Consider the following 26,293-nt stretch of genomic DNA (forward strand, 5'->3'; position numbering starts at 1 on the left):
GTTTGCCGGCAAATTGGCTTCAAAGTTTCCAGGAGTGCAACTGCCCCCTGCTCTGTTGACCCCCCAATTTCGCCCTAACTCCCTTAGGGGGCGCGCTGTCGCGAAAATTCCAACACTGCCGGGAACTGGGGGCCATTGCGCGCAAAAAAGGGCTGGTTGCCAAATTTCGTGCGCCTCCTCCGTTTTGGGGAAATTGGCTTTGAAGTTTTCCAAGTTGCGTTTGCTCGGTTGGAGTCGCCACTGCACTCTTTTGCCCCTAACTCGCCCCATTGTCCATCCCGCCCAAATCGCACAGCACCGTTGGGAAGCCAGATGAATTGTCCTTAAAGTTTGTAGCAGGGCTTTTTTTGCAATCTTCAACCCTCTTCGAGTAAATTGACCTTGAAAACTGCAACATCCGACGAACTTACGTATTGGCTGCCAAGGCGCACTCTACCCAGTAACTCGTTGGCTGTTCAACTTATCGCGGAAAAAATCAGACTGGGATGAAGCAAATTCAATCGGGACGCGAAACGCTTCCTACGGAAAAAATCATATCTGGACTTTTTAGAGGGGAAAACGAGCTCAAAATGCTGGAGTTCGTCTAGAGAGGCTGATTTATGGACACGCCCAGGTTCTTTGCTCGCATTTTGGCTGACAGTCTGCCTCGTTGGACGTTTCACGGTTTTTCCGGACTGAGCTGAATGTTTGCAAAATTTTTCAAATTTTTTTCAAAAATTTTCCGTTTTTTTTTGAAAAATAAAAAAATAATGTTTTCTTAATTTTTATATTTTGCCACGGATTTGGATCAAAAAAGTGCCCCAGATGAAAAGCTGGTTTTCGCATGGTTAAATTTAACTTTAGAGAAAATTTTATCTGGACCCGTTAGCCAATCCTCAAAAAAAAAGTCAAAAATTTTCAAAAAATTGAAATAAAAAAAAAATCTAAATTTTACAAATTTTGATTTTTCATCGATTTTAGGTTAAGAAAGTGCCCTTGGCAAAAAGTGCGTTTTGGCTGGGTTTCCAAGCAAACGGACTTCAAACTTACGGCGACTGAAACTGCCACTGGCTTTGTTGACGCACTCTTTCCGCCCTAACTTCTCCAAAAGTCAATATTTTTCAGAAAACCCAAAACTACCTTAACTGGCCGGCAATTATCCACGAAAAAGTCCTGAAGGGAAAATTCTGTGCGGGGCCCCGTTGTCGCACAAATTGAGTTTGAATTTTTCAACATCGCGTTTGCTCCTGTGTAGTCATCACTGCACGCTTTTCCTCAGAACTCGCTCATTTTTCAAAACGTGGCAACCGCGCCCGCACTACTGGAAAGCCAATTTGATTTGCTTTGAACTCTGTGGCAGGGCAAATGTTGATATTTCCACCCCCTTTTGAGCAAACTGCTCTTGAAAACTGGCAAACGCCCCAGCTGTGCCCTGCTTGCCAACTCGCACTCTCTGTCTCATAACTCAGTGAGTCGACACAATGGGGCAAACATTTTTAGAACCGGCAATTAAAGAAGTCAGTTTACAGCGTTCGAAAAAAATTTCGAACTTTTTTTTGAAAATTTTTTTCAAAAATTAAAATTCGAAAAAAAATTTTTTTTAATGCCAGTCGTTTACTAGTCCAATTTAGGTTAGGTCCGCGGCTGGTTTGGGAGCAAATCCACTTCGAAGCCTGGGCGGCTGAAACCAGTCCCCAATTGGTCAGCACCCTCTTTCCCCTGTAGCTGCGCCACTGATGGGAATTTTGGAAAAATTCCAAAAACCCCCTAAAGCCCATCGCTTTGGCTAAAACAAAGCTGCCGCAGCCATTTTGGCTAGCTGCCCCCACTGCTGCGCAAACCGCGCTTGAATTTTTCAAAGTGGCGTTTGCTCGGTTTCAGTCACCACTGCACTCTTTCACCCCCAACTCGCCCAATTTTCAAAATACCCCCACCCGAAAAAGTGGCCTGGACAGCCCAGGCCATCCGCTCCAACAACCATTTGAGGCAAAAACCCGAAATCCCTCTGCGTTTCCCCGTCGCGGCACTTTGAAGTCGCGCGGTTCCAAGCAGCAATGAAACGCACTCATCTAAACATTTTTATTAAACACCATCTCTACAAGGAGCGCCAGCGCCCCACTCCCGTAGCCGACCAATAGCAGCACGAATGCGCCATACAATCGGCGCGCTGTGATCGTTCGATAGTGCGCGTTCTGCGCATACGACGAGAAGAACTGCGCTTGCAGCGCACTCTTCTGGTAGATCTGCTCGTGCAGCCATTTGCGCAGCAGCCCGCTCTCCATGATGCGCATCGCCACCGTATCGAACCGGCGCTTAAAGGGCGACTCGCGCTGCAGCGCAAAGCCCATATAATGATTGCCGATGCACTCCTTCAACGCCTTGTAGTCCTTCAGTTTGTCCGGCTCAAACCCGTCCAGATCGGTGACGTACGAGTTGTCCAACGTCTTGACTGTCATCGCTGTCAAACCGTCCAATGGCGTGCTGGAGCGGGGCTGGTTGCTGTGCAACCGCGCCAGCCCCCTAAACAAACTGGAATTGACCAAGTCAAAGGCGGCAACGATGCCGGACTGTTCCTGGAACGTGATTCCATAATCGACCAAATCCTGCAGCGTGTTGATCTGTCTGATCAGCTTCGGCACGGTCAGCGTGCTGCTCAGACCTGCTGAGTAGTAGGTCGAGATCAGAAAGCCGTGAAAGAGGAGGAAGAGAAAGTAGATGCGGGCGGGGCAGCTGGCAAGGTTGCCGCCTGTTACAAAAACACCGCCAGCCGAGTAGAGGCGCAGCACATCGAGCATTGGCGTGATCCAGGCGGAGGCTCCGCCCCCTGCAGGCCACGCCACCAATAGGAGACGGCCGACGGCCCCGAATCCGACCGCGCCCAGCAGCAGGCAAAGCCACACCCGCCCACTGAACGCCTCGATTAGAAAGTGCACGTCTGAGGACGGACGCGCTTTCGGCACCAGAAACGTCTGGCAGATCTGGTTTTGGTTGACGGTGAAGTCGATGCTGTGCCGCCATTGGTTGGCCACATACTGCGAGCATCCGGCCATGTCCACCTCGTTTCGCTTGACCAAATTGAGCGCCTCTGCCCAAGGGTTTTCTGCCGAAAAAAAAGGCTTCTGATCCTTCTGATCCTTCTGAGCAATTCCTGCCACTGACAATCCAAATGCACATAGCCATGAGCGCACAGCAACAAGATTACTGATTTGGTCTACAGTTGCTCAAGGGCCTTCTGAGCAGCTGCTGCAGACTCAGAAATGCGCTCACGTTCACAGTCCGAACACTCGCCAAGATTTAAAAGTGAAAAAACTCAGCTGAATTCAAGTTTTTTCACAAAATTCGCTCAAAGGGCCTCTGAGCATCATCTCTGAGGCCCATGCAGCTGGTAAAATTTCTGCGATAACCACAAGCTAATGATGAAAACCCAACATTTTAGGTGCCAAACAGCGATTTTTTAAGGGAAATGCCCCTTTGAAGCCTCTGAGCCACTCCCGCTGCTCCAGACCGTCTGTTCCAGTGACAGAAAAAACTCAGAAATATTCCAAAAAGCAAAACAGTTTGTACTTAATTAGCTTCAAAAGCTTCTGAGCCTGCTTAACTGCTAGAAAAAACTATTTCTTGAGGCAAATTTGCCTGAAAGGCCTCTGAGCTTCTCCTCCTGCTAACAATATAAGGCAAAATGCCCTTGATCGCTCAAACATAAGTCTATTGACTGCAAGTTATCCGATTAAATTTCACCTTTTTGGTCTACAGTTGCTCAAGGACCTTCTGAGCAGTTGCTCTAAATCGTCACAAAAAAAAAAAAAAAAAATCAGCCCCAAACAAAATCGTTCGGTACTGAATTCGCATCAAGGGCGTCTGAGTCTGTTTAACTGCTCTAAAAACCAATTTGTGCGACTTCTGAGCAATTTACTGATGTCGCCGCAGTCAAATTAAAAACTATTTTCCCTTCTATTCTAGCGAAAAACTATTTTCCCAGGCAAATTTGCCTGAAAGGCTTCTGAGCTTTTCCTCCTGCTAACCATCTAAATCGAAATCAGAGACAAGTTTATTGACTACAAGTTTTCCGATAAAATTTCACCTTTTTGGTCTACAGTTGCTCAAAGGCCTTCTGAGCAATTAGTGCAGCCCCACACACGCGTTTAACTTTGCCCTCAGAATACTCAAAAATTGGCTCAAAGGGCTTTTGAGCATTTTTCCTGCAGCAAAGCCAACTGCACCACAAGCAGATGATGAAAACCCAAAATTTTAGGTGCCAAACTGCCTTTTTTGAGGCTAATGATCCTTTGAGCCTTCTGAATACTTCCTGCTGCTAAAAATCCGCCTATGACTCAATTTGGTCGCCGCTAAACAATGTATGCAAAAGAAATTGCGCCGATTTAATTAAACATTTTTTGGACGCCATTGTTCAGCAGGCTTCTGAGCCATTCCTGCTGCTCCAGAACCGATGTTCAACTCAGGATTTAAACACTCAAGAAATACTTCCGAAAGGAAAATTTTCAGCCTAAATTGAAATGTTTTATATTCAAACTTGTTCCAAGGGCTTCTGAGTCTATTGGACTGATAGAAGAGCCAACTTGCCCGATCTTCTGAGCAGTCCCAGTCAAATCAACAACAAAAACCAAAAGACGACTCAGAGACAGTAGAAATTGAAAAACTTTCAACTCCATTTAGAGTCGTTGGTTCTTCAAACTGCTTTGGGGCTTCTGAGCCGCTACGGACGCAAAAAAATTACGTGAAATCTCATCGACAAACGCCTACTAAACCAAAATTTGCCAGTTTAGCACACCAATCAAAAGTCCTCTGAGACAGCTCTAAAAGCTTCCGAGCAAATGTATTATTTACATTAAAATCCAAACAAACAATTTTGGAGGTTTCAACCTTTGAGTTTTTGGAGCAAAACCTTTGGGGCTTCTGAGCCACCACTACTGTTTGCGAAACATTTCAGCCAAAGCCGCTCAAAACGCTTAAGAAGCCAGTTTTTTGCGAGTTGGGCACGCCAGACAGCAGGGGCTCCCTGAGCCCGCTCAGAAGGCTTCTGAGCAAAATTGCCACTTTATCCTTAGAAACTCGAAAAACTTACTCAGACGCACTAGTGTGGAATAACGGGGGTTTTTAGCAGGCAGCTCAGAAAACTTTCTGAGCAAATCCTCCGAAAAGGTCTAGTACTCAGCTCACCTGTGGTAGCATCAGCAAAGACAAAGCGCAAAGGCAAACCTCTGGTCATCTCCAAGGCTAGATTGATCTCAGGCCCTCCCCTGATCCGCTTATTCTGAGCCAGAATGAACGGTTCGCATCCAAAGACCGCAAACTGAAATGTGTAGTTAAATTGTCGGGCAAAAGCCGTCGGCTCCCACTCTTCCTGCGCGAATCCTGCCTCATCGAGGAAAAACTCCGTTTCCGTCAAATTCCACTGGAAAATCACCCGATTTGCGCTGAGTCTTCTGAGCCTGAGCGCGTCGCCCGGCATTTCCACCTCGACCACATCCATGGCATACAGCCCGAGCAGCTCCTGCAGGTGAATCTGAGCGGCGCGCTCATAGACAACGGCTATGCGCCTGTGCGGCTTCAGAACGCCATAGCGGACGGTTCTGAGGCGCAGGTAGCGCTGGACGACGCCCACGTCCTTGACGCTCAGAACGAAGCCTTGACAGCTGCGCTCCATCTTGAGCAGAATGGAGGCGTTCTGATACTGCACCATGGTGACGGGCAGCGAGAGGAAATGAGCCAGCTGGAGTGAGTCGCTCTGGAAAATGTAGCACAGTGAGGAGGCGTTGGGAAAGAGGAGGCTGAACAGCCGCTTGAACAGCTCAGAAGGCAGTGGCTCTGAGGCGGAAATGTTCCACCCATCCGCGCCATGAAGCAGCAGCCCGAACAGCAGGAGGCAGCAGGAGACTGCCATTCTGGACAGTTTTACCTGGATTACTGGCCTTCTGAGCCTCGGGATCAAAGAAACCCGCAACCCGGATTAAATTACAAGCAAGAATCGCTGATTAAAAGACATCGAACTTTCCGGGCATATAAATTGGACAATTTCCAGCGCGAGCGTGTCGGAATCGATTAGGATCTGGACGGGACGTCCAGTCATTATCCGGGCTAATAAACACGCTCAAAGTGGCTTAAAAACCGTATAAAAGTCACTTGATACATTGATAAATAAGCGGCGATGTCCCGTTTGTGGCGCCGCAGGATTTGCTCAGAAACGTCAAATGGCTCAGACATTTTCAGCCTCTACAATAAATCGCCAAGGCCTCAAACGCATCTTCCGTGGCCGGAAAGTTATGGTTTTTAAAGCAGGAACGGCTCAGAAGGACCTGTGTTGCTCAGAAGCCCTAAACCTTTACCAACAACACTCACATTTTACAACAAATGCAGAAAATCCACCCTGTAGGTCTTAAAAGGACTCAAAACTACGCTTTTTCGCAATATTGCAAGTGCAATTTAAACCTGTATGAAATTCTCAGAGGCTCCTGCGCTCTATCAATATCAGTCGGGTTTTCTGAGAGCTTCCAGTGAACTGAGTGGTTATTTTCCAGCTGCAGGGATGGCTCAGAAGCCTCTAACATACTGAAACCACTATTTTTTCCCCAAATATCCGATGATTTTTTTTCTTGAAACTGTTTTATGTTGCAGAGCGGATTCGCTCAGAAGCCTTTTGAATGATTCGCATGCAAAAATCTTGGTCATTGCAAAAGATTTGCGAGTTTGTTGTGTCAGAGGATGGAGAAACCGTGCAGCCGGGACGCATTTGATCAAAACTGATGCTGCAGGAATTGCTCAGAAGCCCCTGGCGTTAGCTCAGACAGATTCACGGTGTCTCTAGTCCGGAAACTGAATAGCAGTCGAGTTTTCTGAGAGTTTCCAGTAAAGTGAGTGGACATTTTCCAGCTGCAGGAGTGGCTCAGAAGCCTCTAACATTCTGAAACCACTATTTTTGCCCCAAATATCCGATGATTTTTTTCTTGAAACTATCCCCACTGTTTTCTGTCGCAGAGAGGATTGGCTCAGAAGCCTTTTGAATGATTCGCAAGCAAAAATCTTGGTCATTGCAAAGGATTTGCCAGTTTGTTGTGTCAGACGATGGAGAAACCGTGCAGCCGGGACGCATTTGAGCAAAACTGATGCTGCAGGAATTGCTCAGAAGCCCCTGGCGTCGACTCAGTCCGATTGACGGTGTGTCTAGTCCGGAAACTGAATAGCAGTCGAGTTTTCTGAGAGTTTTCAGTAAAGTAAGTGGTCATTTTCCAGCTGCAGGAGTGGCTCAGAAGCCTCTAACATTCTGAAACCACTATTTTTGCCCCAAATATCCGATGATTTTTTTCTTGAAACTATCCCAACTGTTTTCTGTCGCAGAGAGGATTGGCTCAGAAGCCTTTTGAATGATTCGCAAGCAAAAATGTTGGTCATTGCAAAGGATTTGCCAGTTTGTTGTGTCAGACGATGGAGAAACCGTGCAGCCGGGACGCATTTGAGCAAAACTGATGCCGCAGGAATTGCTCAGAAGCCCCTGGCGTCGACTCAGACCGATTCACGGTGTGTCTAGTCTGGAAACTCAATAGCAGTCGAGTTTTCTGAGAGTTTCCCGTGAAGTGAGTGGTCATTTTCCAGCTAAAGGGGTGGCTCAGAAGCCTCCAACTAGTGCTTAGGGCCGGAAAACGTAGTTTTCGCTCTCGCAGCAAATTCCCGATAGTTGCAGGCGCAATTTCCTGCTGATTGGCAAACTTGCCACTCGGCAACTAGGCAATTTTGCAAACCGTGAACTTTCCTGCCGGTTGAAAGGGCGAAAGTCGCCCCCTTAGCAGCAGCAGCAGGAATTTCCCTGCAAAACTTTTCCGATAGATTTATCGGTCCGATTAGCGTTATGGGGGCGCGCTCCCGACTCAGATGGGACAATAACGATTACAACTTAGCTTTTCGTCTGCAGGCCATCCGCCAAACTGGCTCATATTAGTGGAATATGTGGGAAAATGCCCACATTAAACTGAAGATTCGCCTACTATGTTTAATCACAACGTACACAGTTCTGGCGTTGACACACTTTTGACACTTTTGACACTCGTGACACTTTTGACACTTTTGACACATTTGAGACTTTTGACACATTTGACACTTTTGATAGTTTTGGCGTTTGTTGCAGCTGTCAACGTCAGGCGAGCAGAATGTGACGTTGCGTCACGTGCAAAGACAGTTGACGGGCGATTACAAGTGCGAAGTTTCGTCCGATGGGCCGCTGTTTCACACGGAGATCCGAGTGGCGCACTTGATAGTAGCAGGTGAGTGACGGCGTTTCGCCCTTGCGGGCCTCATCAGACGCGCGGAAAATCGATGGCAAGCGACGCCCTCCATTTGTGAATGTTCNGGGGGGGTCGACAGCCCAAAACCGGGAACTTGACTGTCAGACCGGGAGCCGAAACATAAATTCCCTAATCCATTAGGAAATTACATTTCCATACAATTTTCCATTTCGGGCGTTTCGCCGGGGCAAAAAGAGGTTATTACTTAAATACGCAACTACGGGATTACTAACCTGTTTAAGTCGCATGAGGAGCCTCCGCGTGGCGCAAAAAGAGTGGGCCATTTGGGGCAGAGTGGATGGCGCACTTTTTGCCGCCCGCACGAGCTCAGGGGATTTGCGGCCCGTTTGGGCTCGCTGATGTGTTTAAAAATCGTGGTTTTTTTCTCCCCAATTTTCCAGACCTGCCATTGGACGATCCGGTGCTGAACATTCGCGACACCAAAGTGGAGGTGGGCAAACCGATCAGGTTGGAGTGCACGCAGTCTGGCTCGCATCCGGCGGCCAACATCAGCTGGTTCATCAACAACAAACAGGTGAGAACATTGACGAACGTTCGCGAACGTTTTTGCAGAACGAACTTTCCAATAGGCGAGTGATTAATGCGCCATTAGCCAATTTGAGGATGCGGGCAATTGATGGCGCAATTTTGCAGCCGTAAATAATGCGGCCGATAGATGGCAGCCCGCGCGCGATAAATTACCATGATATTGTCCAATAAGTTATTTTTATTGTTGCGCAAAGTCCATAAACAATGGCCGGCAGTGTTTGCTGATGGATTTCGGGTTATCGATGTGCGATTTATCGGTTGGCGAGCTGGAAAACGGGCTTTTTTGCACCAGCTTCCCCCACCTCGGTCACATTTTGTGTCCCGATGGGGCGTGCCATCTCGAAAAATTATCTGGGACGCGCTTTTTGCCAAAAACATTCGCTTGGCGCCAATTGGAGACTTTTCTGTTTGTGACACTCGATGTATAACCTCAAATATTTCCGCAACTGGACCCGATGCAACTTSCGTTACTWGTCCAGGGGCAAGAGCATCCTTTCCTCTACATAACCTCRAAATTTCACTGACATCCCTCCATGGGGGCTTGGGCTGGRAACATTTTWAGTCGGCCAGAAYARGACAAGTTTGCGTTTCTGACACTCGATGTATAACCTTCAATAACTCCGAAACTGGACGTGACCGAACTTTCGTTGCTCAACCCCAGCAAAGAGGCACTTTTCCTCCACCCAACCTAAAAATTTCAATGCGACAGCTCCACTGGGCACTTTGCTAGAATCAGGTTTACTCGCTCAGAACGAGGCAAGTTTCCGTTTCTGACACTCGATGTTTAACCTGCAGCATTTCCGAAACTACACCTGATCGAACTGTCGTTGGTCAACCAGAGGAAAGTGGGTCTGTTCCTCCACCTAACCTAAAAATTTCATTGCGATTGCTCTGTTGACCACTTTGCTGGAAGCCTTTTTATTCGCCCGTGACCAGACAAATTTCCGTTCCTGACACTCGATGTATAACCTTCAATAACTCCGAAACTGGGCGTGATCGAACTTTCATTGTTCACCCAGTGAACAGTGAGGTTATTCCTCTACCTAACCTGAAAATTTCACTGCTACGAGCCCATTGAGCACTTGGCTGGAATAATGTTTCTTCGCCCAGAACAAGACAAATTTCCGTTTCTGACACTCGATATATAACCTTCAATAACTCCGGAACTGGGCGTGATCGAACTTTCATTGTTCATCCAGTGAACAGTTGCCCTTTTCCTCTACCTAACCTCAAAATTTCACTGCTACGACCCCATTGAGCACTTGGCTGAAAAATGTTTTCTTCGCCCATAACCCATGAAAATCTTTTGCCTACAAACTGGTCCAGCGAAGTTTCCATTGGAGCTGAACAGGATTTTCCTTGTTCTTGACACTTGACATATAACTTTCAAAACCTCCAAAACCAGCCGAGTTGAAGTTTCAATTTCCTCGCCAAAATGGGGTTGAAATATCTGGCTTAGACAACCTTTGAATCTCGATTGCTGTGGCCTGACTTCGGCTTTTGACACTCGACATATAACAGTCAAAAGCGCCCAAACCAGGGGAGGTAAATTCCAAATTTTTGTGCCCTTTTGCGGTGCGTCTATTGCCCAACACAACCTCAAAAGCTCATTAAAATAGCTCCCTCATGCACTTTTCCGGAACGGTTTCTGCTCAAACCCAACCAGGCTAATGGGCCATCGTGACACTCCACATATAACACCCAATTTTCCCTAAACCAGCCAAGGAAAAATTTCCATTTTTTGGAATTATATAGAGCGTGCTTTCCTTAACAGAGTCCCAGAAATTCATCAAAATTGAATTTCTGACAACCGATCTATAACAGCTAATATCTCCCAAACCAGCCGAGATGGAGCTTCAGTTTTTTTACCCTTTTAATGGGTTTCCTTTACNNNNCCCGGTTTTTTCAGGGCTCACTAATTTTTCCAGAATTTGAGCGCGCTGCTGTTGCTCCACATACGCTCCAAGATTCGCCCACTTTAGTGGGAAAAATGAAATTTTTATTTTGTGACAATCGAAATATACCAGCCAATATTTCCCGAACCAACCGGGCAAGAGCCCCGATTTTTCCTGCCGGTTCAAAAGCGCTCTTTGCTCCACTCGTTTCCAAAATCAACACCCACCTAAACCCCATGGGGCGCGTGTATGGGGCGAGTTTCCAGTCGCCTGCGCCCATTTCTGACACTCCACCTATAACAGCCGATATCTCCGCAACCGGAGCCGGTAGAGCCGCGATTTTTTCACGAATATTCCTCCTAACTGTCCCAGAGCCAACGCAGGCGCTTATTAAGCCCCCGAAAGGACCAGGGGGCCTAAATCTGGCAGCCTGGGCGGCTGCCCCGGCAGAAAAGTTCCCAGGTGGATTTCATCCGGTAATCGAGTCGCTTACACGGCAAAATTACGTGTTAATGTCACGGAATGTCTCACGGTCGCACACATGGCTGCTTTAATGGGATTATAAACTATTCCTAAACTAATTAAACTTGCGGTGTGGCGCACAAGGGGTGGCTTAACGGGGGTGGGGGCGCGAAAAATGCGCCGGAAGTTTGCGGCAAATTTTCTCCAGTGAGTGTTTGGTTTGTTGCAGGTCAGCGACAATTCGGACTTCATTTCGATTCAGGCGACCGAAGTGGGGCGGGATGAAGGCGACTTGCAGTCGGCCCGATCGAGAATCTCGATCCTCACCAATAAATCGCACTTTAATCAGAGCGCGATGACGATCCGATGCGAGGCCTCGATCTACAAGATCTGGAAACGATCAGTGGAGAGCACGATCAGAGACGATTCGCCGAAATTGGCGCAGGTGTTGGGCTCCACTCTGTCGCAGAGCCAAAAGGATCCGATTTTAGGTAGGCGAACGTTGCGGGGCCGCTTCGATATGCGCCTGTTTGATCAGGCGGAAAGACAGACGGGCGTTTTCAAGCCGCATTGTTTGCGGCAAATACTGCAGACAACTATTTCCTCTTGTTCATCAAATTAATCATATTAAACACYGGCGTATTTCCGTACCGTCAGCCCGATCTAATTAACCACGATTATTAAGTTGTTGGCAAGCTGGCGCAGAGAACAAACGCGCCCGAATCCGATCCYACGAACAAAGMGGACAAATTCATAAATAAATGCGCTTCAAGTGGCGCTGGATGGCGCGTGCCTTTTCACCGCTCGCTTTGTAATTAACTCTTTAGCCAATCGGGGCCCCAAACGGATTTTTCGACAAAAAATTTTTTTTCTTCTGACCGACTTTTTCATCTTGACACTCCACATATAACCTCGCATATCTCCGAAACCAGACAATGCAAAATTTTCGTTTGTACGTCATTGTATCGAGCGTCCTTTGCTTAATTTAACCTAAAAATTTCATTGTAATATCTTGTCCAACTTGATCTCCAGACAGGTTCATGTTCCATCAGAACCGATCAAATTTTTGTTCTTGGCACTCCACATATAACACTCAAAATCTCCAAAACTAGCCTATATAAAAAAAACTTTTTCATGTCGTTTGAAAGGGCGTCCTTTGTTTAGTTTAACCTAAAATTTGCATTGGCATATCTTGTCCAGCCTGATGTCCAGCCAAGTTTATGTTCCAGCAGAACCGATCAAATTTTTGTTCTTGACACTCCACATATAATACTCAAAATCTCCGAAACTAGCCGATATAAAAAAATGTTTTTCATGTCATTTTAAAGGGCGTCCTTTGCATAGTATAACCTAAAATTTGCATTGGAATATCTTGCCCAGCCTGATCTCCAGCCAAGTTTGTGTTCCAGAAGAACCAATCAAATTTTTTTTTACACTCAACATTTAACACTTTTTATCTCTGAAACCGGCCGATGTAAAAACATTCCCATTCATGTCATTTTAAAGCGCGTCCTTTGTTTAATTTAACCTAATAATCGCATTGGAATACCTAGTCCAGCCTGATCCCCAGCCCAGTTTATGTTCCAACAGAACCGATCAGATTTTTGTTCTTGACACTCCACATATAACACTCGAAATGTCCAAAACTGGCCGATACAAAACTTCCTTTTTCATGTCATTTTAAACGTCGTCCTTTGTTTAATTTAACCTAAAAGTTTCATTGGAACATCTAGTCGAGCCTGATCTCCAGATAAGTTTATGTCTCAGAAAAACCAATCAATTTTTTCTTCTTGACACTCAACATTTAACACTTCATGTCTCTCAAACCCGCCGCTATAAACATTTATTTGTCATGTCATTTTAAAGGGCGTCCTTTGGTTAACTTAACCTAAAAATTGCATTGGAATACCTTGTCCAGCCTGATGTCCAGCTGAGTTTATGTTTCAGCAGAAACGGTCAAATTTTTGTTTGTGACACTCCACATATAACACTTAAAATCTCCAAAACCCGCCCGTATAAAAGTTTCTTTTTCATGTCATTTTAAACGTCGTTCTTTGTTTAATTTAACCTAAAAGTTTCATTGGAACATATAGTCAAGCCTGATCTCAAGATAAGTTTATGTTCCAGAAAAACCAATCAAATTTTTCTTCTTGACACTCGACATTTAACACTCCGTGTCTCTCAAACCCGCCGATATAAACGTTTATTTTTCATGTCGTTTTAAAGGGCGCCTTTTAGTTAACTTAACCTAAAAATTGCATTGGAACACCTAGTCCAGCCTGATCTCCAGTCAAGTTTATGTTCCAGCAGAACCGATCAAATTTTTGTTCGTGACACTCCACATATAACACTCAAAATCTCCAAAATCTGCCCATATAAAACTTCATTTTTCATGTCATTTTAAACGTCGTTCTGTGTTTAATTTAACCTAAAAGCTTCATTGGAATATCTAGTCGAGCCTGATCTCCAGCCAAGTTTATGTTCTAGCAGAACCGATCAAATTTTTGTTTGTGACACTCCACATATAACACTCAAAATCTCCAAAATCTACCCATATAAAACTTTCTTTTTCATGTCATTGGAAACGTCGTCCAGTGTTTAATTCAACCTAAAAGTTTCATTGGAATATCTAGTCGAGCCTGATCTCCAGACAAGTTAATGTTCCTGCAGAACGGATCAAATTTTTGTTCTTGACACTCCACTAATAACACTCAATATCTCCTAAACCAGTTGAACGAAAACTTTAATTTTTCTGACGTTTTAAAGTGTCACCCTCTCCCAACATAACCTGCAAAACTCATTAAAATCGATTGACTATTCACTTCCCCAGGAAGGTTTATGTTGGAGCTGAACCAATCGAACTTTTTGTTTGACACTCGACATATAACACTCAATATTTCCGAAATTAGTGGACGAAAAATTCCGATGTTTTTCCCATAACAAACAGGAATTCTTCCCAAAAAAAGTTTTTCCGGAAAAAATATAAAAAAGTCCCGCAAATGTCCACCTTGACAGAAACCCTCAATAACTCCAAACAATGACAACAGCCACATCGGCCAAAAAGTCAACCTCGGCATGAAAACACAAAATAAATCGCTATTTAATCATCGCCACTATAATGTATGCACAAAACTGCACTCAGAAGGTCTGAGGCTCAGAAGCCCTTTAGTGGTTTTCTCCACACAAAACGCACCTTTTGTCCACCCAATTAGAGATTTTCATTTAAGAAGCGTGTTGAAAACCACACTTTAATTGGCGGAATTCAAGAAGCAAGTGGGTTACGTAGTATGAGCTTCAGAGCTCAGAACCTCTCAAGGATTCTGAGTTAAAATATCTATATTGGCCATGAGTAAAAGACTTTGGACCGAGCTCAATTCACGTGAATTATTGTAGGTGACACAAAACGTTAAATAGGGCCAAAAGCCTCAGAAGTCCTGGGGCTCAGAGCCCCTTTGTCGCAATCAAAAGCGTTGTTAACCCATTTCAATCACGTGATCCATAAACTGCAAACAAGTTAACCCATTTGATTATGGAACTATTTTAAGAACCCTTTAGAGATTCAGAGCTCAGAAGCCCTCGATAATTTCGGTTCAGAATCAGCAGGAAACAGCATTTGCATTAAGACCTGGGCCAGTAGTCGGCAGCAAAATTCGTCTCAAACAAAAAACCGATTGAATATCAGAAAAGTCAAAAATTCCTCAGAAGCCCTGCAGTTCAGAACCCCCCAAATGCCACTGAACAGAGCTCCTAATGCATCCTGGATAAATGAGCTCAAAACCACGAACCAGTAGAGGCAATTGAACAATCAACTAAGAAAAGTACTCTGAGCGTAAAGGCTCAGAAGCCCTCAGAATTTTTTTGCTAAGTTACAAGTAACTTTATTGGTGCACACAACATGGGAAAACACTAAATTGGACTCAAACTTTGCAATCTGCGCGGCTCAGAAAACCCCCAAAATTTTGAAAACGCTGCTCAGAAGACTAGGGTAACTATTAGGGCAACCAACAACTAGCTTCAGAACCTCCAGTATTCGACCCGTTTTGCTCAGAGAGCCTGAGGCTCAGAAGCACGAACAGTAGCTCAGATGAGACGAACATTTCGCGTATAACAACTTCAGATACATTGACCATTCAATCAAAATTTAGTGGCTCAGACAGCCAAAACGCACGCGCTCAGAAACCCTTTTCTGTTCCAGAACCGGCAAACAGCGCCCCCTGGACGACACGCCACGCCCACTGGACAGTGTTGCTCGGTTTGGTGTGCGCAACAGTGGCATGCCGATGACTCGAGTGAACGCGTAGTGAGTTGGTGAACTGCAGTGCTTCAACCCATCGCTAGAGGGCGGTGCATGCGACAGACGTGCCACTGTCATTTAAGCGACTGTCAAAACCTGCATTGTTAACCTTAACCTAAAAAAAATCAAAATAAAATGACACAACGAAGTTCAGTATGCACCGTCTTCGGGCTGGGCTGTTGAGTTTGTTTGGTCCCTTCCTGCCACCGTATTAATGGAAATTCGGGCAATAATACTCAGTTACTATCGTAAATGTTCCCCACATTGTAAAAAAATAGCCTTAGGGTGTATACACAGATGTGATCGATGTATATATGTAAAGACTATTACATGGTTGTATTCCTTTGCCGCTAGGGGGCGTGAGCAGCGTGGAAAGGGGCGGGGTCTAGGTTCACCTAGCAACCTCGGTTGTTTGGCTTGGGTTGCCAGGGGCGTTGCTAGGAGTCTGTCACACGTCAACCGATGACATTCCGTGTCCCTTTCAGCGACATCTCACCGCTCGCTCGCAAACTAATTGATGTACAGGGGATTTTCCGTAGATGTTAAGACTGTAAATGGCTCAAATAACGAAAAACGAATAACACTATTCCTAAACCCCCTTGAAAAAAATTTAGAAAACGAATATTATGGAAAACACTTCGTCAATATTTAGAAACTAAACGTTTATCTGAATGTTTGTTGTTAAATCTGGTGTACTGGTTAATTGATGAATAAAGATTTCTATAGAAATGCGATGGCTTTCAAACAATGCACACCCAAACACCCACGGCGCCGTTGTTGCCAAATTTCCAAAGTGGCATGGAGAATCACTTAACCGAGAAAATCGAATTTTCACAGTTCAAAAAACCGTCCAAATGAAATCGCGATTGAGTGATTTTTTATCGGGATTTTCTATTTGGCAACCACGCAAATCGAATCAGCGATTTGTCCACAACAGCAACAACAACCACATCAAATCGCCGCATTTTCCAATTAAAATAAACAAATAGAGCTGATGTTTGTCTGTGTATTTTTCCGGGCGATTTTTCGTTTGGTGTGCGTTTGCTGGCGCTCTTGCGGTGGCGCCATCTGGAATAAAATTGCCGGTTTYGATTGGGGAAATTGCGGAAAATGTGGTYAGTGTGAAGAAACAATTGGAGAAAAAWTTMGAAAGAAAAATGGCAACGYKCAMTTKWWWMGMAAAATCCCTTAAATCGAMRRMAATTSRACCAAAAAAGAAAGACAGYCGAYTGWATTYCYYAGAMTTWTCGRAAAAAAKGCAATGTGRCAACRTGATACTTTTGCTTGTATCCCMGCTWTTAGTGGGCCGATTTGAAAAATTCAAAGACCGCCCGAAAGCCTAAAAAGTCCCCGATAAAACCGTGTGCTGATTTTGAAAATCGCACAAAAACCAACGAGCTACAAGGGTGAGAGTGAAAGTTCCTTAGAATGAAATACCCTTAAATCSACGGCAATTSAWCCAAAAAARAAMGACRRWYGACTAGGTATTCCTYAGACATTTWSMAAAAAAGKCAATGTGGCAACGYGCAACTTTTGCGTGTATCCCCGCTATWAGCGGGYCGATTTGAAAAATTYAAAAACCGCCCAAAMGCCCAAAAAGTCCCYGATAAAACCGTGTGGTCRYTTTGAAAAWCGCACAAAAACCAACGAGCTACGAGGSTGAGAGTGAAAGTTCCTTAAAACGAAAAWTCCCTTAAATCGACGGSAATTSAWCCAAAAAAGARSGACAGWTGACTGKATWMCTCAGAATTTWCCAAAAAAAGGCAATGYGGCAACGTGCAACTTTTGCGTGTATCCCCGCTATTAGCGGGCCGATTTGAAAAATTCAAAAACCGCCCCAAAGCCGAAAAMGTCCCCGATAAAACCGTSTGGTGATTTTRAAAATCGCACAAAAACGGGCCCCACGAGCTGCTGGAGCCGGAGGCGGCGCSACCCACAACACAAAAACAGCGCATTTGCCGGCTTAATTGAGCCGACAACCGCGCGATTTGTCACCCTTCGACAATCGCATTTCCGCATGCCGACTTCCCGCTCCCATTCATCCGCTGAAAGCGTATTTTGCACGGCATCCAAAGGGGTTTTGTGGCATTTTTGTGGCCGCGACAACCATATTCGCTGCTGCGAAAGTAATTTTCGCACTCAAACGCCTTGAGCGCCGACGGGTCGCTTTGTTAACCGCTAATAGTTTTCCTTTGGCGCCCCCAAAAAAGGCGCCTCTTTCAATTTGTCATCCTCCTCCTCCTCCTCCTCCTCAAATTGATAAACTCTTGTCGTTTTTCCGCCTCGAATCATTGGGAGGAACGTCGGGAAATGCGCCTTTAGGTCGAGCAGCAGCAGCCCAAAAGGGGGTTTTTAGTGCGACGCTGTTTTGCCTCGGCCTCCTAATCAGGTTACTCGATATGTGTATATTCGGGTAATTAGCTCGGGCCGCTTAAGCGCCTCCTAAGTGGACAACGCGGGCCCCATTTAAGGGCCTCGAGTGCTTGCGCTGCCGCTGTCTGGGAGTTTTTCTGCGCCTTCAATTACCTCATAACTAGATTACCTTAGCTGTTATCTTATCGCAACGAAAACAGCCCAGTCTCAGGCCGCAGGCCGGTTAATCCATACCAGTCAGTCATCAGCATGTCGCAAAATCCGCAGCCAGCCGGGCCGAGTCCTGCCAACGTGCAGGAGGTGCCAGAAGCTGCCCAGCCGCAGCGCCTGCTGCCAGCCCCTGAGCCAGCCAGGAGCTTCCGGATCAGGGGCAGGAGGGTGCGTAGGGAGGCGGGCGCAGCCCCTCAACCCGCCAACGAATTCATGGTGGACACGCCGGACGCCTTCATGATGGAAGCCTACAATAAGCAGGACCTGAGCGGACTGAATGAGGGGCGCTGAGCCCCAGCAGGTGACTCAAGGCCCCGATCGAATAATGCACCCATCGAATACCTTTTGAACATAAACGCGGTTCCCGGCTGATGTTGTTTGTTTGTCTCCGTTATCAGTGCTGTGCGTTTAACGCGCTCAAGTGGGCCTGGAGCTTCAAATCTGAAAGGAAACAGATACAGTTTAATGCTGCGGTGTTAAAAAGCGGGGCTTTTCCGGCCTGGAGGGTTAAAAAGGGGGCGAAACGCGGTTCAACGCAGGCAAACACCCAGAACTGCATAGTTACCTGGTCGAGGACGCAGTGGGGGCTTCTGGAGGCCCCTCGCGGGGGCTGGCGCCCCCGGGCTCTTGCTGGGGGGCCAAATTGGGGCCCCCCTTGACACCCGCTTTTCCACCTTTCAAAGATTGGCGGCCTGTCAATCGGCGTCCTGTTGCCAAGTGGCGCCCCGATGCCCCGCAGGGAAAATGCCCTGGAAGCCTTGGGGAATTTTTGAAAAATCCCCGAAAATCCCCCTTGGCCAGGCCGAAGGCCTGGGACAGCCTCCCAACTAGTCTGGGATTTTTAGCGAGTTGCCCGCAGCTGCCAGCCAAAAACTGCCGGCAACGCCGCCTGAGACTGCTCAGGCCAAAGCCCCTAAAATATTGGCTGTTTTAACGACGATGTCAAAGACAAAGGCAATTGTGAACTGATTTACCGTGTGGAAGGTTCGCCCTGAAGGGGGGCAGAGCCTGCGGCGCCCCACACCCACGCTGCGGCCTGGAGGCGCAAAAACTCGCCTTTAAAGTGGAAACCCGAGTTGATGAGTATTTAAAGTATTTAAAGTATTTACCTGCTCCCTGGCCCTGGGGGGCCCTGGGGCTGCACTGGGCGCTTTCGCGACTTTTGGGGGGCCCCCACTGACAAACCGCTCTTGAACACTTCAAACGTTGGCGGCCTGTCAAGCTGCGCAGTGTTGCCGGCGGGCCCGCCACTTTTGGCCCCCCAAAGCCGCTAAACCCCCTCCGGAGGACTGGGGGATATTTTCCAAAATCCCCCCAAAATCCGCTGCAGCCTTTGGGGGGCACCGGGGGATTTTCCAGCCAGCCGGGAATTTCCAGCAAAACTCCTGGCCTTCCAACCAGGCGCCTGGCGGCAACGCCGCCCAGTCAGTTCGGCCGGACATAACCGCACATTGTGTCAAACCAGTTGGGGAAAAATCGATTTAAATCGATAAAAACGGGGGCCAGGGCGCCGGGGCAGGGCCGGATCGATCGGGGCGCGCCGCGCGCCGGCAACGTTGCAAGCCGCCGCCCAGCCGCCATGCCCGCAAAATCTTAATCCTAATCAGTTGTTGGGGGGCATCCGAAATGGTCATCCAGCATCACGTGAGCGGCTACGAAGCCTTCGGGCAGCTGATGGGGGGCCTGAAGGCCCCCTTTTTGGCCCATGTGTACTTCACCGGCAGCAAGGAGCCCACGGGGGAGAGCTGGTGCCCCGACTGCAATCAGGGTAAGTTCCAGCCCGCAGGGCTGAGCCCCCTTCACTGAGTGCGGCGTTTTGCAGCCTGGCCAGTGGTGGAGCAGGAGCTGGACAAGCTGCCGGCCGACTCGCATTTCGTCGTGGTGGAAGTTGGGGATCGAGCCACGTGAGTGCCGCAAGCGTAAAGGGGGGCCCCCCTGGTGATGAGCGGCTGTTTTAGGTGGAAGGACCCGAGCTGCGCCTTCCGCAAGGACCCGCAGACGCGGCTGCTGGTGATCCCCACGCTGAAGCGCTGGGGCGCGCCCCAGACGCTCGAAGGGGCGCAGTGCGAGAAGCCCGAGCTGGTCTCCATGCTGTTCACGCACAGCGACGACGATTAACTGTCCAGCAGAGAATTACAGCAATATAATCAGTTAAACTAACAGCCAGACGTCTCAGTCCAGTCCCTAAGCGGTCTCCCGCGGGTCCCCAGCCTCCCCAGCCTGCTCCCTAGGTAAGATCTCAATCTTGTTAAGCGGCTCGGTCAGATAGACGCTGTAGTGCAGCCGCTTGCTGCGCAACAGGCTGTAGCTGTTGTCGAATGTAACGGTGTCTGGAAATGGGGGGAAAATCGATGATAATGGGGGGTTTTGGGGCCGAAATACCCACATGTGGCCGGTGCCTGGCACGCCAGCACTCCGCTTTCGTCGAGCTGATGGGACGCCACCCTGCCGAATCGAACGGCCGCGCTAGTTTCCCCTTGTGCGTCCTTTAGTGTGATCCCGAAGCGGATATCGTGCCCCTCAGTGCGGAAGTCCCATCTGAAAATCACGTTTTTTTGTAAACCCGCCCCGGATTCAGCTTCCCTGGTAAATTCTAGTGTGACTTGATGGGTCGCACTTGGTGCCTGCGGCCACTCTAGGGGGCGCTACGGGCCCCCGCCCTTTGCAACCGGCTCCCCCTCTAAAAGAGGCGCTGCCCCGGCGGGGCTGCGTTTTTTCGCCAAAACCACCGCAGGTTCCAACTGCGCCCCCAATTCTAGTGTGGTTTGATGGGTCGCACTTGGTGCCTGCGGCCACTCTAGGGGGCGCTACGCCCTTTTCAACCGGCTCCCCCTCTAAAAGAGGCGCTGCCCCGGCAGGGCTGCGTTTTTTCGCCAAAACCGCCGCAGATTCCAACTGCGCCCCCAATTCTAGTGTGGTTTGATGGGTCGCACTTGGTGCCTGCGGCCACTCTAGGGGGCGCTGCGCATCAAATCGCGCTAAAACCTGCCGAATCGTAACCTCAAAAAGCAGTGCTCTTCAGTGACGGGAAAGTCCAGAACCAGTTGGCCGCCCTTTTTGATGACGGCGCTTGCGCGCTCCCGGTCGCCCTCCTCAGGCACCGGCAGTTTTTTGGTGTAGTAGGCCTTGGGCACTTTGCCGCCCACGTTGATCTGCAACAGGCAGGTGTTGTGGGAGAAACGTCGCAAAAGGGGCGGGCTTACTTTGGTGGTGAATCGCGGGTTGCCGTCCGCGTCCTCCAGAAGGCCGCCATAGTGGCGGGGCAGCTGATCAGGCGCAATGTTGGCCAGGATGGCATGTTGCCACTTGCTCGGCTCGCGCTTGAAAATCTGGATTTTGGCCAGCGTGTTCTCGTTCAGCACGGTCTTGACCACGTTGAAGGCGATGGCGAAGACGCGCGGCGCTGCGCAAAATTCCCAGCGTTTAGGACGGGGCCAGCTGGCAACCGCGCCCGTTTACAGTTTCCTACCATTGATAATGAAGCAGGCCTTGAGGATTTCCGGATAGTTGGCCTCGTACATCTGCAACAGCGCAATGACGTATTGGGCGGCCGGCCTCCACGTGTACTGGCGCAGACTGAAGTCGTCCATGTCGCAGATGACGCACAGTCCATGGATGCCAGATTGGGCGGCAATTGCCACGACGCGTTCCAGGATTTGGATGGTGGTCCGGATCAGGTCCTGCCTGGAGGCCGAGTGCAGCAGCCCCAGCAGATCCAAGCCGGCGAACGTCACTATGCAAACTAGTCAGGGAAAAATTAGCGCAACCGGCAACGTTGGGGCACGGATGGCGCACCTGGGGCGCCGTCCTTGTCCACCCCGCTGATCCCATAGGGGTAGAAGCGCTGGACGACTTCAGGGGGCGACCAGCTGGAGAGGGCGGCGTCCACCTCCCACTGCGCGCGCCACTTCAGCGACTGAAAGGGGGCGTGTCAGTTTCAGGCCGGGGGGCGTGGCCTACTTACCTGGCGCAGCATCTTCTCGGCCCCCTCCACGCTCCAGTTGCGCGCTGCACAGAAAAATGGGAGGAGTCACCATAAAAGGGGAGGGGCGAAGCCCCACTCACCTTTGAGCCAGCGCATCAAGTAGACGTCGCAGTGGTGGGGCTGGAGCACGTCATGCATGTTGCGCCGCAACTGAAACCAGTGTTTTTTTGAGGTTATCTGTCGAATTTGGCAGGTCGATTAGCAGATCAGAAAAAATGAAAGGTGAATCGGACGATGGGCTGGGCGACGAGTTCGCAGAGGATCAGAGCAAGTTTATACCGCGCGAGGTGGTGATCGAGGAGCTGCCCGACAGCGAGGACTCAGAAGGCTCCAGGTGAGGCTCAGAGCGGCTCAGACCTGTTTGGTGATGGGGAATTTGCGGCCAGGTCGTCGTCGGACGACGAGGGGCGGAGCGAGCGGCCGCGATCCGAAATCCCGCCCGAGTACTGGCATATTCAGAAGCTGGTCAAGTACCTGAAGACGGGCAACCAGACGGCCACCATTGTGGCGCTTTGCTGTCTGAAGGACCACGATTTGACCACCGAGATCAACCAGCTGGCCATTCAGGTGGGACATTTTTAGGCCCCGGTTGTATGTGACCTGGCCGGGAGTTTGCTTCTTTCTCCCGTAGCTGGGTTGTTTTTCACGTTTTCCTGACGGTGAAACACGGGTTTTAAAGGGACGTTTGAGGGCTTTGAAGGGGTTTTGGAATTTTTCGAATCGGGCTCCAACCAGCCGAGATACGTCCGAAAGTAGCTTTTGGGAAAATTCGATTTTTTTGCAAAAATTGCGCAAATATCCGTGTCCCCGTGGCCTGAAGACCTTTTAACCAAACTCGCTCGCTTGGTTTGGCTAAAGTTGACCTGGCGGCGTCTTTGGAGGTCCATAATCAACTCCCCCGCATGACTTTTGAAGACGTGATAATGCGCAGAGGGTTCCTAGAGGCCCTCTGCCCATTATCCGCATATAGGGACAGCAGCCAAAATGCAGGGGGAGTTGATTTAGAGCCCATTTACTCATCGCGGCTCGGTTGTTTTTGCGGTTTTTTGCACAGTGATAATTGGGTTTTATCGGGCATTTTCAGGGTTTTTAAGAGGTTTTGGAATTTTTCGAATCGGCCCCCAAATAGCCCAGATACGCTCGAAATAATTTTTTGAAAAAATTCAATTTTTTGGCAAAAAATTGGCAAATATCGATCTTCCGCATAGCCTGAAGACCTTTTAACCGAAGGAGCGCGTTCAGTTTGGCTCATGTTGACCTGGCCGCGACTTTAGAGGTCCAAAATCAACTCCCCCGCTTGACTTTTGACAAAGTGATAATGCGCAGAGGGTTCATAGAGGCCCGCTGCCCATCATCCGCATATACCGATGCCTCCAAAACACTGGGGGGAGTTGATTGGGAGCCCATTTCCTCCTCGCGGCTGGGTTGTTTTTTACGTTTTCGGGAAAGTGATCAATGAGTTTTAATGGAAATTTTCAAGACTGTCAAGGGGTTCTGAAATTTTCCGAATCGGACCCCAAATAGCCAGCTCACTCCCGAAAGTGGCGTTTGAAAAAATTTGATTTTTCGGCAAAATTTGGCAAATATCGATCTCCCCGTAGCCTGAATACTTTTTAACCGAATTCGCGTGTTCAATTTGTCTTAACTTGACCTGGCCGAGAGTTGAGAGGTCCAAAATCAACTCCCCCGCTTGACTTTTGAAAAACTGACAATACGCAGAGGGTTCCTAGAGGCTCTTTGTCCATCATCCGCATATAGGGACGTCTACGAAACACAGGGGGGAGTTGATTTGAAGCTCATTTCCTCAGCAGGGCTGCGTTGTTTTTGACGTTTTCGGGAAAGTGATCAATGCGTTTTACAGGGAATTTTCAGGGGTTTTGGAATTTTTCGAATCGCGCCAACATTGGGCTTAAGACCACGACTTTAGAGGTCCAAAATCAACTCCCCCGCTAGACTTTCGGAAACATGATGATGCGCAGAGGGCCCTAGGGGGCCCTCTGCGCATCATCCACATATGGGGAGGCCTCTGATGCAAAGGGGGGAGTTGATTTGGAGCATTTTCCCGCCAGGAAATCGGCGGCTTGGAGCTGCTGATCAACCTGCTGGAGACCAAGGATCTGAAATGCAAGCTGGGCGCTCTGAGCGTGCTCACCGAACTGTCTCAGAACGGGGACATCCGCAAATACATCGCCAACTTGGGCGGCATGGCGCTTTTGGTGCGCAACCTCACAGAACCGGCGCGCGACCTGCAGATTCTGGTCGCCGAAACCATCTACAATGTGGCGCAAGTGAAGAAGGCGCGCAAACACATCCGGTACGTTGCGCATGCGATTCTGAGCTCGGTTCTGAGCGGGCATTTTGCCACCCCCGAAAAGCCAGTGCCGGGGCATCTCCAAGCTGGTGGACTTCCTGGACTGCAGCGAGCTCCATCTGGCCACGCCCAAAGACAAACTGGACGAGGACGCCACCGCGTCCGTTGCGATGGTGAGCGCAGCGGCGCGCGCCCTCTGGTCAGTGTCGCGCAGCCGCAAAAACATCCAGGTCATGATGAAGAGTGGGGCGGTGCCGCTGCTGGCGCGCCTGCTCCGATCCGTCCACATGGACGTGGTCATCCCCACCATTGGCACGATATCGCAGTGCGCCACCGATCCCTGCTACCAGCTGGCCATCCAGACCGAGGGCATGGTGAGCGACATTGTGCGCCATCTTTCCGCCGACGAGTCGCCGGCGCTGCGCCGCTTCTGCGCCGAAACGATCTACAAGTGCTGCGCGAAGGCGGCCACCCGCGATATGGTGCGCCAGTCGGGCGGGCTCGATCCGCTGGTCAACATGGCCAAGAATCCGGCCACCAAGCTGGACAAGGCGCTGCTGGCCGCCGTCACTGGCGCCATCTGGAAGACGGCTGTCAGCCCTGAGAACGTCGAGCGGTTCGATCAGCTCAAAACCGTTGAGGTTAGTTTGCAGTTGCTGGATTGCGTCTGCGCGCGTGCAACTGCTGCGTTTGGCAACGTGGCCCGCAGGTGCTGGTCAAGCTGCTGGAGAACGTGGAGGAGGACGAGCGGGTGCTGAGCAACGTGGTGGGGGCGCTGGGCGAGTGTCTAAAGTTCGAACATAACCGCAACAGTTTGCGGCGCGCCAATGGGATCCCCCACCTGGTCAATTTGCTCAACTACACCTACCCGCCGCTGCTCGAGAATGTGCCGATGGTGTTGCGCGAGTGCGCCGAAGACGACGAGTCGATGAGAGAGATCGAGCGATTGGACGGCGTCCGTCTGATCTGGTCGCTGCTGAAAAACGACTCGCCGCAGGTACACTGATTGACTGCGTCACTGTCACAGCAGGCTGATCGCAGGCGGTTGTGCGCAGGTGCAGGCGAACGCCGCCTGGTCATTGGTGCCCTGCATCCGACACGCCACTGACTCAGGGGAAATGGTGCGCTGTTTCGTAGGCGGCCTTGAGCTGATTGTCAATTTGCTCAAGTCGCCCGACAGTCACGTGCTGGCCTGCGTGTGTGCTGCCATCTCGGAGGTGGCCAAGGACATTGAGAACTTGGCTGTCATCACCGGTGAGCGTCTGACCGGGGATTAGTAGCGAGCATGCGCGATATGCAGCCGTAAGCTGGCGCCATCTAGCGGTTTTGTCCCGAAACGAACGCACAAGTTAGAGGTAGTGTAGGGGAGGTACGTAGTGGGGCGGTGCGCGTCAGCAGCAAACGTCAGCCGATTTGACAGGTGACAAGCGTCGACTCACGTCACGGCCTGTCACTTCTGTCGATAGCGGCGATTCCAACCAATCAAATATCGATTTGGATCGTTATCGAACGTATCGTTGACAAGTTCTACAGATGAGTGAAGACGATTTAAGGTTAGGTGGTTTTGTTTATTGTTTGATGATGATTATTTTATAATTTATTGAGATAAAAACCGCCGGTGCGCCAATCACTTTTTTTTCCATTCTCTCGTGCATTTCGAACCTTACATAAGCTCCAGATAAAAATGACAAACAAATAGTATCGTACAGAAATTCATCGGTAAATTTTATACGCTCTTGGCTAGTAATTTTTATTTTTTTAAGAGGGATTGTTTGAATTTGTTGGAACAAAATTAATTCCTGGGTTTCAGTCATTTATTGTCTTTATTTATCAATTAAAATACGTTTTTACTCATCAGTTTTTACGTGTAAAAACTGATGATGGTGGAAAAATACACCGAAACGTATTTTAATTGATAAATAAAGACAATAAATGACTGAA

At 48.8% G+C, this 26,293-nt stretch overlaps 5 protein-coding genes and 1 long non-coding RNA gene across 7 annotated transcripts in view; 3 read left to right on the forward strand and 3 right to left on the reverse strand.

Annotated features, from left to right (window-relative positions):
- The window catches only part of LOC125503136, a 55,539-nt gene extending 39,337 nt beyond the window's left edge, over window positions 1–16,202 (forward strand). The window contains exons 4-7 of the mRNA XM_048663120.1: window positions 8,117–8,252; window positions 8,675–8,808; window positions 11,409–11,670; window positions 15,375–16,202. Coding sequence (XP_048519077.1) covers window positions 8,117–8,252; window positions 8,675–8,808; window positions 11,409–11,670; window positions 15,375–15,463 — 621 coding nt within the window. The 3' untranslated portion in view covers window positions 15,464–16,202. The remainder of the gene's footprint in view (window positions 1–8,116; window positions 8,253–8,674; window positions 8,809–11,408; window positions 11,671–15,374) is intronic.
- Window positions 2,044–6,568, reverse strand: LOC109537641. The gene is made up of 2 exons (XM_019904447.2): window positions 5,158–6,568; window positions 2,044–3,079 (listed from the first exon to the last, which is right to left on the reverse strand). Exons 1-2 carry the CDS (start codon window positions 5,879–5,881, stop codon window positions 2,049–2,051), a joined length of 1,755 nt encoding a protein of 584 aa, XP_019760006.2. The 5' UTR covers window positions 5,882–6,568; the 3' UTR covers window positions 2,044–2,048.
- On the reverse strand, window positions 15,717–18,961 carry LOC125503137. 2 transcript variants are annotated; one of them, XR_007280703.1, is made up of 3 exons: window positions 18,622–18,951; window positions 18,016–18,497; window positions 15,717–16,541 (listed from the first exon to the last, which is right to left on the reverse strand). It is a non-coding gene; the product is annotated as an uncharacterized LOC125503137 (long non-coding RNA). The 2 variants fall into 2 exon arrangements; XR_007280702.1 differs by lacking the exon at window positions 15,717–16,541 and having other exon boundaries at window positions 17,229–18,497; window positions 18,622–18,961.
- A 506-nt stretch (window positions 18,962–19,467) lies between these two features.
- LOC109537640 (thioredoxin domain-containing protein 17) lies at window positions 19,468–20,216 on the forward strand. Its single transcript, XM_019904445.2, has 3 exons — window positions 19,468–19,824; window positions 19,879–19,960; window positions 20,015–20,216. Exons 1-3 carry the CDS (start codon window positions 19,683–19,685, stop codon window positions 20,172–20,174), a joined length of 384 nt encoding a protein of 127 aa, XP_019760004.1. The 5' UTR covers window positions 19,468–19,682; the 3' UTR covers window positions 20,175–20,216.
- The window catches only part of LOC109537639 (SEC14-like protein 2), an 8,954-nt gene continuing 2,845 nt past the window's right edge, over window positions 20,185–26,293 (reverse strand). The window contains exons 2-9 of the mRNA XM_048663119.1: window positions 22,122–22,191; window positions 22,021–22,064; window positions 21,852–21,972; window positions 21,526–21,798; window positions 21,260–21,459; window positions 21,057–21,208; window positions 20,443–20,594; window positions 20,185–20,386 (exon numbers count right to left, since the gene is read on the reverse strand). Coding sequence (XP_048519076.1) covers window positions 20,241–20,386; window positions 20,443–20,594; window positions 21,057–21,208; window positions 21,260–21,459; window positions 21,526–21,798; window positions 21,852–21,972; window positions 22,021–22,064; window positions 22,122–22,191 — 1,158 coding nt within the window. The 3' untranslated portion in view covers window positions 20,185–20,240. The remainder of the gene's footprint in view (window positions 20,387–20,442; window positions 20,595–21,056; window positions 21,209–21,259; window positions 21,460–21,525; window positions 21,799–21,851; window positions 21,973–22,020; window positions 22,065–22,121; window positions 22,192–26,293) is intronic.
- LOC109537638 (armadillo repeat-containing protein gudu) overlaps window positions 22,205–26,293 on the forward strand; it is a 5,585-nt gene continuing 1,496 nt past the window's right edge. The window contains exons 1-6 of the mRNA XM_019904443.2: window positions 22,205–22,375; window positions 22,428–22,608; window positions 24,111–24,355; window positions 24,417–24,993; window positions 25,062–25,349; window positions 25,408–25,606. Of these exons, the coding sequence (XP_019760002.1) occupies window positions 22,257–22,375; window positions 22,428–22,608; window positions 24,111–24,355; window positions 24,417–24,993; window positions 25,062–25,349; window positions 25,408–25,606 (1,609 nt within the window). The 5' untranslated portion in view covers window positions 22,205–22,256. The remainder of the gene's footprint in view (window positions 22,376–22,427; window positions 22,609–24,110; window positions 24,356–24,416; window positions 24,994–25,061; window positions 25,350–25,407; window positions 25,607–26,293) is intronic.

The sequence above is a fragment of the Dendroctonus ponderosae genome, unplaced genomic scaffold (genome assembly GCF_020466585.1).
Source record: "Dendroctonus ponderosae isolate FM_Combo_2020 unplaced genomic scaffold, Dpon_F_20191213v2 Dpon_F_20191213_12, whole genome shotgun sequence".
NCBI classification, from domain to species: Eukaryota; Metazoa; Arthropoda; class Insecta; order Coleoptera; family Curculionidae; genus Dendroctonus; species Dendroctonus ponderosae.

Bases quoted from the DNA above. Each gene is read 5' to 3' on its own strand.
- LOC109537641 (XM_019904447.2), bottom strand. From the start codon at position 5,881: ATGGCAGTCTCCTGCTGCCTCCTGCTGTTCGGGCTGCTGCTTCATGGC. The intron at 3,080-5,157 runs GTGAGCTGAGTA...TTTTTTCGGCAG, and splicing joins CTTTGCTGATGCTACCACAG to AAAACCCTTGGGCAGAGGCG.
- LOC109537640 (XM_019904445.2), top strand. From the start codon at position 19,683: ATGGTCATCCAGCATCACGTGAGCGGCTACGAAGCCTTCGGGCAGCTG. The intron at 19,825-19,878 runs GTAAGTTCCAGC...GGCGTTTTGCAG, and splicing joins GTGCCCCGACTGCAATCAGG to CCTGGCCAGTGGTGGAGCAG. The intron at 19,961-20,014 runs GTGAGTGCCGCA...CGGCTGTTTTAG, and splicing joins GAAGTTGGGGATCGAGCCAC to GTGGAAGGACCCGAGCTGCG.